Source organism: Triticum urartu, chromosome 2, assembly GCF_003073215.2.
Source record: "Triticum urartu cultivar G1812 chromosome 2, Tu2.1, whole genome shotgun sequence".
NCBI classification, from domain to species: Eukaryota; Viridiplantae; Streptophyta; class Magnoliopsida; order Poales; family Poaceae; genus Triticum; species Triticum urartu.
The window spans coordinates 361,682,866-361,693,787 of record NC_053023.1 but is presented as its reverse complement, the minus strand read 5'-3'; the positions used below and the strand labels follow the sequence as shown (position 1 = coordinate 361,693,787).

General features: G+C 51.9%; 1 protein-coding gene across 1 annotated transcript; it reads left to right on the top strand.

The window, feature by feature from the left end:
* Positions 1-6,221: 6,221 nt before the first annotated feature.
* On the top strand, positions 6,222-8,576 carry LOC125537310 (probable inositol transporter 2). The gene is made up of 3 exons (XM_048700603.1): positions 6,222-6,563; positions 6,666-7,109; positions 7,236-8,576. The coding sequence occupies exons 1-3, from the start codon at positions 6,360-6,362 to the stop codon at positions 8,319-8,321; spliced, it is 1,734 nt and encodes a 577-aa protein (XP_048556560.1). The 5' UTR covers positions 6,222-6,359; the 3' UTR covers positions 8,322-8,576.
* Positions 8,577-10,922: the final 2,346 nt, after the last annotated feature.

Here is a 10,922-nt window from a genome sequence, read left to right as displayed (position 1 = left end):
TAATAAAAAGGAGATGAAGCACACTCGTTCCCCCCCCCCTGGTTGGATTGGGGGAATTTTCTGCCAAGGCTTCTCCAGTGAAGGAGGTCAATCCTGCCCGAACGGGGACTAGATCCGCGAGGGGAAGGAATCCCTGCGTTTGAAGCTTAAACAGCTGGTCATGGGATACTGAACATCTCTCCCAGTCGCCTTTTTCGGAGCCATGAGGGCAGGAGGAAGAACTGGGAGTGCAAGCCATGTTTGAATGGTTTCTCCTAGCGGGCTCTAAGGATTTTCTGACTGGTGTGGAATGGCATCTGAGATCCAATCCCTTTAAATAGACACCTTTTTACATGGCCAGGGTGTTATGTGCAAAGAATACTCTAACCTTTTGTATTCACTCAACACGTGGAAGCAGAAGCAATGGAGGCGTAGAAGCCGAAGGGTGTGACATTAAATGAAAAGCCGAGTACAATTCTTCGGGTCAGGTGCTTTGAAGTATTCGGAGGAGGAACCCGCCTTGCAATTCAGAAGACAATCTGCACGCCGGACACATCGTCATTGAAGCCTGGTTCGGGGCTACTGAGGGAGTCGTGGATTAAGGGGTCCTCGGGCGTCCGGGCTATGTGACGTGGGCCAGACTAATGGGCCGTGAAGATACAAGACAGAAGACTTCCTCCCATGTCCGGATGGGACTCTCCTTTGCGTGGATGACAAGCTTGCCATTCGAATATGAAGATTCCTTCCTTTGTAAACCAACTCTGTACAACCCTAGTTCCACCCGGTGTCTATATAAGCCGGAGGGTTTCGTCTATAGAGGCAATCATAATCATACACGCTAGACATCTAGGGTTTAGCCATTACGATCTCGAGGTAGATCAACTCTTGTAAACCCCGTATTCATCTAAGATAATCAAGCAGGAAGTAGGGTATTACCTCCATCAAGAGGGCCCGAACCTGGGTAAACATCGTGTCCCTGTCTCCTGTTACCTTCGATCCTCAGACGCACAGTTCGGGATGTAACACCCCCAGTGTCATACTACAGTAATCCCTTGTTAATGGTGCCATGTCATCATGTTACTTTTGCTAGTCTCCAATTGATCCAAATCACAATTCAAATTCAAATCCAATATAAAGTCAAAAATTCATATTTTGTCAGACATGAAATCTAAAATGTTCATCTTGTGCCAAATAATTCATAACAAATATTGCTGGTGAACCAACATTTTGCAAAATGTCTAAGTGCCCTAAACTGGATAAACAGTGGCTAAAACAAATAGATTAAATGCCTTTTAAAAATTATAAAAGTGGAAAACTATTTCAAAAGCCTGACAATCATTTTTGGCAGTGCCAACTATTACATTGTAATTATGTGGCCAAGTCCCACTTTTTTAGAATCCTTTTTGGCAGCTCAAATATTGCAAAGCTTTTTTGTAAAAAGAAAAAAAGCAAAAGAAAAGGAAAGAAAAAGGGGTGGGAGAGCCCTGGCCTCCCCTTGGGCCTCGGCCCACCTCAGCCAGCCGGCCCACCTAGCCTCCTTCCCCCAGGTCACCTTCCCTGTTTGACCGACCCATCGCTACAGGGGCGCAGTTGCCCCGGACCACCTCGCCGTCGACGACAAGGGAGGGGATAAGAGTGCCCCCTCCAGCTCCTAGAGTCCTCCTCCCACCTACCTCCACCCACCCCCAGACCCACCATCTCTCTCCCCTCGCCCTCCCTGCACGGCCGCGCTCCGCCATCCGCGGCCACCTCGCCCTGCTATGATCACCGGCCTCCCCGCGCCCTTCCTCCATGCCCAGGAGGACCGCTGTCGTCCCCTGCTTCATCTTCGCCGACCAGACCGAGTCGAGGGCCCCGGCATCGACCCCTACCCATCGTCTTCGACATCGGCCCCAACGAGCCCTGCCGTCTCTTCCGACCCCAGCGCCGCCGGCTGCTCCTAATCTTTCAACGGGCCCCCGTGTGCCCCCGAGGTGAGCTCCGCCTCCCCCTTCCTTTGCTTCTCCTAGCACGTCTCGCCCCCTGCCGCTAGCACGCAACGTCACCGTAGCTCGTCGCCGCCCTGCTTCATAGTCGTCGTGGCCAGACCCACCGACGAGCTCAGCCGAACATGGCCTCGCGCTCCGCTCGCTCCCCGCAGCCAAGCGCCATGGACCGCATCCCGTGTCGTGCCCCGTAGCACCATCCTCATCGTCGCCCGAGTGCGACCGCCGCCCTCGCCGCTCGTCGGCGCCGCTCCAGCCAACTCTGGCGACGCCACTGCCCCCAGTCGACGCGCCTTCGTGCGCTCGTTCAAAAAGCGCCAAGTCTCGCGCCAAAAGACCCCCTGTGTGTGATATCCGGTGAAGTCCGGCGAGCCTCGCCGCTGTTTTGGTTGCCGGCGTCGCATCACCCATCGTCGCCGATGTGGCCTCAGAAGTGGGGCCCCCGTGACACTGCCGCTGGGCCCCGCGGGCCCTAGTTGACCCTATTGACTGGGTCAACTGCTGACTGGGCACTCTGACCCACTGACATGCGGGCCCCACTAGCTTAAACGTTTTTATAAATAAATAAAACTACTAGTAAAAATCTTTTATTTAATTAGTAGTTAGTTATTCACTGACACTTGGGGCCCACCCCTCTAATTAGTCAGTTAGATTAGTTTAACCCACTGTTTAACCCAGAGAGGCTGACAGGTGGGGCCCACCTGTCAGTTTGACCAGTCGGCAGGTCAGCCGAATGCTGACGCATTGCTGATGTCATACTGACGCAGTAACTCTTTTTTTGTTATTTAAATCATTTCAGAATATGTTTAAAACTTTGAAAAATCATAGAAATTAATCCGTAACTCGGATGAAAATGTTTTCTACATGAAAGTTGCTCAGAACGACGAGACGAATCCGAATACGCAGTTCGTTTACCTGTCACATGCCTCTAACTATCTGAACATGGAACGTCCCACCTCCGGTCATCTACCTGACACAGGTCCGGAACCGAGAAAACATTCCCCGTTGAATTCCCCCTTCACCTATATTGTGTAGCCATACGTTAGGTCACACCCGGCACACATATTTCCATGTTATGCCTTGTGATGCTTTGTTTACTTTATATTTATTGTTTCTTTCCCCTCTTCTCTTCGGTAGACCCCGATACCGATGCTGCCCCTGTGATCGACTACGTCTCCGACGACCCTTCTTCCTTTACAGCAGAGCTTCCAGGCAAGCCCCCCCCTTGATCATCCCGATATCGCCCATTCCATTCTCTCATGCTTGCATTAGATTTTGCTACTATTGTTGTTTGCTCCTATTCTGATGCATAGCCTGCTTTTGTGACCTGCTTATTGTTACCTTACCTGCTTATCCTAAACTTCTTAGTATAGGTTGGTTAGTGATCCATCAGTGACCCCCACCTGGTCCTTGTTGCCCCTGCTTCATCAGCAACGACTCGATCAACGTGATCGACGACTAGAGCCCGACACCTCACATCACATCATGCCCCTTTTGTTGCTCGACTCTGTAGAGTTACCATCGAGTGCCGAGGGTGGAACCTCATACATCACTCCTGATGAGATCTCTGTAGTGTAGATATTCGGTCGTGGTCATCGAGGGTGATTTCCTCCTTAACCACTTCCGATACGACTCTGTCGTGCAACCCCTCAAGTGTGAACCTCGAGGGTGGTTCCTCTTACGTTCACCTTGATGATTACATCGAGTGGAATCCACCGAGGGTGGTTCCTCAGGGTTCTCCTTGGTGTTAGACACACGGTTACTATGGTTACTATGACTTTACACTAAACCATGTTACTAAAGACGGGTCGGCCCCGAGGGGTACCCGCGCGAGCTTAATTGCGAGTGATGTGGAGTCGGGTTGACCTGGAAGGTGCCCGCGAGATACTTACGAGGTGTGGCCGGGCATTCTTAGCTCTTGCCATAAATCCTCGAGACGGGGTGACGGGGTCACATCGATCGTGAGCCTCTGCTCGTTACCGCGTGCTCCTAATCCACTACGATTAGGATATTTGATCCGAGGGGCCTCTGTCCTGATAGCACTAACCATCACGTGGGCATAGTATGGGCGTTATGCGTCATATGCATCAGACGAAGCTTAATAGACGTCATGGGACTGAGCGGCGCGCGTCGAGTTGGACTGGTAAGCACCTACCTTTTTAAGGAGGTAGCTAGGTCTGCTCACCGGCTGCGTACGCAACGTGCAGGAGATCCCGGGGCGATGGCCCAAGACCCCTGGGGGCATAGGTTTAGTCCGGCGTGCTGACCTCTCTATTAAGCCTAGGTCGGGTTGCGGCGTATTGTTTGGCCGAGGCCGGGCATGACCCAGTAAAGTGTGTCCGGCCGGAGTTAAGCGAGCGTGGTGGGTAAGTTGGTGCACCCCTGCAGGGAAGAAAACATCTATCAATAGCCTGTCTTACGGTAACGGACACTTGGAGTTGTATCCTGATCGATGCAACTAGAACTGGATACTTGAGGTGATAACTGGATAGTATGGCTCTGGGATTGCTTTCTCGCAGGAGTCGAGAAAGGATCTCTGGCCGAGGTTGATAACACTACTACTACTTTACTTTATGCTGCTCTTATCTCTTCTGATGCTGCAAGATGCTTGGAGCTGCTTGAAGATGCTAGTATTCGATAGGACTAGGCTCTCCCCTCTATTCTAGCATTCTGCAGTTCAGTCCACAGATACAACCCTTTCATTTGATATCAATGTATACTTAGTATAGATCTGATGCTTGCGAGTACTTTGGATAAGTACTCATGGTTGCTTTGCTACCCCCTTTTCCCCCTTTCTTCTTCTTTCCGGTTGATGCAACCAGATGCCGGAGTCTAGGAGCCAGACACCACCGCCGATGCCTACTACTACGCGGAGACCGCCGATGACCTGGAGTAGTTAGGAGGTCCCAGGCAGGAGGCCTTGCCTTTTCGATCGATGTTGCTTTTGTGCTAGCCATCTTAAGGAAAACTTGTTCAATTTATGTCTGTACTCAGATATTGTTGCTTCCGCTGACTCTTGTGTATTCGAGCCATCGAGGCCCATGGCTTGTAATATAAAGCTTGTATTATTTTATTTGTGTCTAGAGTTGTGTTGTGATATCTTCCCGTGAGTCCTTGATCTTGATCGTACACATTTGCGTGTATGATTAGTGTACGATTGAATCGAGGGCGTCACACGGGACCCCCTACCCGAGATCTGCCGGTTTTGACACCGACGGTGGTACTCATGCCTGGCCGCACCTTGGGCGAAGGAGGAGCATGCTTGCCTGGGTGAAAACCCTGTCTGGCTTCGATCAGGCCCACGGAGGCAGCGCCCGTGGACGTCGTCATCTTCCTGAAGTCTCCGTTGTAGTTGTTGCTCTATCTTTGTCGTGCTCCGAATGAAAAACTAGATCCTTGGATCGGGTAACGTAGGCACTTTGGTGTCGTATCCTTCCTGAAGGCACCGTCTTGGAGCTCATGGTGTCGTTGACCCTCAACTTCACCTCTTCGCAGTATCTCCGGGAAGTGCTCCGTCGGCTCCGTAGTGATGCTTACTGCCATCTTGTAGTCTATGTTGAGTCGTTCGGTGTGTGGTTGTTGTAGTTTTTCGCACCTTTGTATCTGGCCTTAGGTGAGTGTGATGTGGTTTGCATCGGTTGTATGTGGGTTGTTGCTCTATATATAAAGCGGGGCAAAAGCCGTTTTCATAAATAACTCTAAAAACCCTTAAATATAGCGAAGTAATTAAAGACTCATTAATGCTTCCTAAAATTGGCAATAAAGTATTGCTTATGCGGAAGTGATGTTCCCCAAATACAGCTCGTCTATTTATTTTGAATTTTATTTCTATTGTCATGCTACTAATGAAAAATCAGGATCAGAAAATCGTGCAAACTAGTGGAATTGCTTGATGCTCTTCAGGTAGCTCGTGCTGAAATGGACAGGTAACAGACAGTCATTCCACCGGCACCAATATGGCTTGGAATCACATCAGGGAGGACGATGCCTTCTTGTCGGGTGGTTGGATGTACCAACTGACTAATGTCCATTGCTTTTTAGCCTCCTAATCGTCGCCATCAGATGACACTCAGCATGGCCCCCCTATCCTATCCTATCCATTTTGTCAAATCAGTAAAGTGAAACGCCCCCCTATCTACTGGAATCTTCTTCCGATTATGGTCAATTATTCGTCCACACGCGTGACATGGACATATTAGACAATTAATGTTGTATGCGTGCGCCTGGCGTATACATGTACTACTCCCAGGGGGTACTCCTACATAGTAGTACTACGTGCACACACTAGTCGGTGCCAGTCCAACCCGGTCGTCCTCATCCATCCGTAAGCATTGAGCATTCCAAGGAGGAGCGAGGAAAGATACAGATTAGAGAGCGTCAGCCGGCTGGCCGGCCATGGAGGGCGGTGCTCACGGGTTCGACGGCTCGGCCTTCAGGGAGTGCTTCTCCCTCTCCTGGCGGAACCCCTACGTCCTCCGCCTCGCCTTCTCCGCCGGCATCGGCGGCCTCCTCTTCGGCTACGACACCGGTGTCATTTCAGGGGCACTGCTTTACATCCGCGACGATTTCCGCTCCGTCGACAAGAACACATGGCTTCAGGTAATTAAAAGATCCAATTCTTCTTCTCCTTGGCCGAAACAGACTCATAAGAATCGCTACACTTTCGTTTGCTAATTAGTATGGAGTATATGATTGCTGCAGGAAATGATCGTGAGCATGGCGGTGGCCGGCGCCATCATCGGCGCGGCGGTCGGCGGCTGGGCCAACGACAGGTTCGGGCGGCGGACGTCCATCCTCGTGGCCGACCTGCTCTTTTTCGCGGGCGCGGTGGTCATGGCTTCGGCGACGGGCCCCGTGCAGCTCGTGGTCGGCCGCGTCTTCGTCGGCCTAGGCGTAGGCATGGCATCCATGACGGCGCCGCTTTACATATCCGAGGCGTCGCCGGCGAGGATCAGGGGCGCGCTCGTCAGTACGAACGGCTTCCTCATCACTGGCGGCCAGTTCTTGTCCTACCTTATCAACCTCGCTTTCACCAAGGCGCCGGGGACGTGGAGGTGGATGCTCGGAGTCGCCGGCCTCCCTGCTGTGTTCCAGTTCGTCCTCATGCTCTTCCTCCCCGAATCGCCAAGATGGCTTTACAGAAAGGTTAGTTTTGGGTAGTAGTACTAATTGTTTATTTAGAAGATTGATTCTTTCTTTTTATTTCCTTGAACTAAAAAGTTGTGGTAAATCTTTACATGAACGAACGAACTTAATTACCGGTGATGTCAGGGGAGGGTGGAGGAAGCAGAGGCGATCCTGCGTAAGATATACATGGCCGAGGAAGAGGTGACGAGGGAGATGCAGGAGTTGAAGGAGTCGGTGGAGGCGGAGGCGCGGGAGCGGGGCTCGTCGGAGAGGGTAAGCCTGACGGCGCTGGTGAAAACGCCAACTGTGCGGCGGGCGCTGGTGGCCGGCGTCGGCCTGCAGGTGTTCCAGCAGCTCGTGGGTATCAACACCGTGATGTACTACAGCCCGAGCATCGTGCAGCTCGCCGGGTTCGCCTCCAATCAAACGGCGCTCGCGCTCTCGCTGGTCACCTCCGGCCTCAACGCGCTCGGCTCCATCGTTAGCATCTACTTCATCGACCGCACCGGCCGGAGGAAGCTGCTGGTGATCAGCCTCGTCGGCGTCATCGCGTCGCTTGCGCTGCTCTCCGCGGTGTTCCACGAGACCACCACACACTCACCCGCCGTCGGCAGCGCCGAGACCAGACACTTCGATGGTTCCCTCACATGCCCGGACTACCGGACGAGCAGCTCCGGCTGGGACTGCACCCGGTGCCTCAAGGCCAGCTCGACGGAGTGCGGTTTCTGCGCGTCCGGCGCCGGCAGCAAGCTGCTCTCGGGCGCGTGCCTGCTGTCGAACGCGACGGTGCGCGACGCGTGCCACGGCGAGGGGCGACTGTGGTACACGCGCGGCTGCCCGAGCAGATACGGTTGGCTGGCGATGGTGGGGCTGGCTCTGTACATCGCCTTCTTCTCGCCGGGGATGGGCACGGTGCCCTGGATCGTCAACTCAGAGATCTACCCGCTGCGGCACCGCGGTGTGTGCGGTGGCGTGGCGGCGACCGCGAACTGGGTGTCCAACCTGGTAGTGGCGCAGTCGTTCCTGACGCTGACGGAGGCCATCGGCCCCGCGTGGACGTTCCTCATCTTCGGTTGCCTGTCCGTGGCAGCGCTCGCATTCGTGCTCGTCTGCGTGCCGGAGACCAAGGGACTCCCCATCGAGGAGGTGGAGAAGATGCTCGAGAAGCGGGACCTCAGGCTCAAGTTCTGGGCACCGCGTGGCCGCGCTAGCAAGAACGACGGGCTGTGAGTGTCATCCCTACCTTCTTCATTTAGCGCGCGAACGAGACAATCTGTGGCCATCCAAGTAATTGGAATTTCGATTTGTAGGTTTTTTTTTCTTTGAGGGGAATTTGTAGGCTTTCAATACTATATACGTATATGTTACAAATAACATTTGTCGGCTTTCAATAATATTTGTCATGAATAGGTCACTGTCTGTAAGTTGCAACGGGAACATGAATATCCTTCTACTCTTAATAGACGAGTTGATTGAATAGTCCTATCACTTTTGTCTGGTTTTTTTTTCGTCTAGTTTTTTTTCGTCTCACCTCCCATTACCCTCCCACGTTAATTTTTCCTTCTTCACACTTAAAACTGAATCACGTCTAATACTCCTTCCATTTATTCGTGCTTGCTTTGGTAGATGTTGATTCAATTCAATCATATAAATATTTGGTAATTAAGAATTTAAAAATAATATCATATACATGAAATCACCTTCCAAACAGATCACCTTTCAAACAGATCACCTCCCTCTTTGATTTATTTTTCCCACCCATCCCCTTCCATACTTCCGTCGTTCGTTTATTCGCAGCCCCCACCATCTATACGGTTCGTTCGTCCTCTCCACCTCCCACGTACGCGGTTCCACCTTGCCAACGTTTTTTTTCATTCCCACAAAGAATTGTTGGATAAATAATCTCTACTCCTAAACAGGGAGTCCGTTGTCGTTTGATCTCGTTAGGCTCGCCCATCAAACGCTACCAACCCATTGATTTTTTTTTCATCTCGCCGCAAAACCGATGGGCAAATAACCAGGAAAAAAACACCACCAAAAAACCCATCAATCCTTGACCACACTTTCCTTTCACATCACGTTCACACACAATCACAATTTTCCTAATCTATCTAATAATCAATCTATATTTAATAATCCCTCCTTCCACAGCACGTTCAGAACTTTCATCAATCTATCTATTCAATTATTCCATATACTTCCCCCGCAAAAAAAATATATATATTCCATATACAACCCGGTTCGTAAACCCCACGATCCCATGTCTCCCTCCTAGCCCTAACAAACGACAGGGCTAGCACCGCCACCCCTTCGTTCTCTTCCCCAGGCTGCCTCACCTTCGTTCTCTTCCCCGACGCCTGAAGCCATGAGCGCTGCCGCGTCATCAAACCTTCAAAACTGCTCCATCTTGCGAGCTGTCCACGGATACCAACTCTGCGGCGAATTCCTCCTTAAATTTGTACCAGCTAGGCCCCGACGACTGCGCCCACAGCGTCCCGACACAAAGTTCAAGATCAAGGTCTCACCCTTTTCTCTTCTTTCCCTGCTTCTATTTTGTTCTAACCCCTCTCTTCAATCTCCTTCCATGGATCTTGCCTCTCACTGACCCCATGATCAGCAATTCAAGTCAATCGTCCGATCTGGATGGAGCATGGTCGACAGAGGAGATGAAGATGCACGCCGTGTCGCCGCCTATAGACGTGTCCGTCGCTGTCCTCCTTGCACTCCAACGTACGCCGGCCTCACCACCACCGATGACCTCCCTCCACTCCATGTTGCAATGCGCCCCTGGCTTTAGTCCACCCCATGGAGGTGTGCCGACATGCTCGTGAGATGAGAGAGAGGAGGATGCACCCTTGCCCCTAGACGTGATTCGCCGCCACCCCTCTAGCGCCTGACGTTTTGACGAGGGAGACCCGGCAGGCACGCGTGGGTAGCGAGCGAGCGTCAGGAGAACCACCGAGGAGGATTACATAGAGTAGCAGCACACGCCGTGTGCCCCTCTCGCGCCCGCGTCCATGCAGCTGCGGATGCTGGTAGTCGTGCCGTCGCCTCTTTGGCCGCTGCTCTGCTTCCTCTCTCTCTCTCTCTCTCTCTCTCTCTCTCTCTCTCTCTCTCTCTCTCTCTCTCTCGCCATTCCATGTTGTTGCTTCCTTTGGAACCCTATCTTGGACAATGGCAAAAGGTTCACGTCGCTGCTCGCAGGCTGTATGGCCCAATGCGTGAACTTATTTGCTCAAGTTCTTGCTGCTTCGTCTCATTTATATAACACAGATTATCTATTTTAATGTAGAGCAGGATCAACTGGCCAACATGTGCGACGGCGGGCATGCGCTTGTGTGTTCCCGAGGTCAGGAGCCGAGGAGGACAGTGGTTGCACATCTACGGTTCTGGCTGGCAAAGCATGGCTGCACCGTTATCGAGCACACAGATGGGCATGCGTCCACTGCCGGCGCCAGGCGGTGGCCGACACTAGCTTGGCGTGGCAGTTCATCTGTTGCCCATGCGTGTCAGGTTTGTTGCTCGCTCGTATTAATTATTTCATTCCATCATGTAAATACGGCCAACCTGTATAATCAAAATGCCCGCTTTGCTCATTACATAATTTTTCTTAGGGAATAACGCACTAAACGAAACATGCTTTATGCAAAAAAGAGAGCAAATGAGGGCCAGATAGATAAACCTTTTTTTCAAAAAAAAAGAGAGCAAATGAGGGCCAAATGGCCAAATCAGGTGGGATGGGTGTTTGCGTCGAACGTGAGGGTCTGGCCGTTTGCGTGGAACAGGTGAGAGAGGGGGAGTGCATCCACAAGTGCAGGCTCAACAAGCACC

Bases quoted from the DNA above. Each gene is read 5' to 3' on its own strand.
- LOC125537310 (XM_048700603.1), top strand. From the start codon at position 6,360: ATGGAGGGCGGTGCTCACGGGTTCGACGGCTCGGCCTTCAGGGAGTGC. The intron at 6,564-6,665 runs GTAATTAAAAGA...TGATTGCTGCAG, and splicing joins ACAAGAACACATGGCTTCAG to GAAATGATCGTGAGCATGGC. The intron at 7,110-7,235 runs GTTAGTTTTGGG...CGGTGATGTCAG, and splicing joins CAAGATGGCTTTACAGAAAG to GGGAGGGTGGAGGAAGCAGA.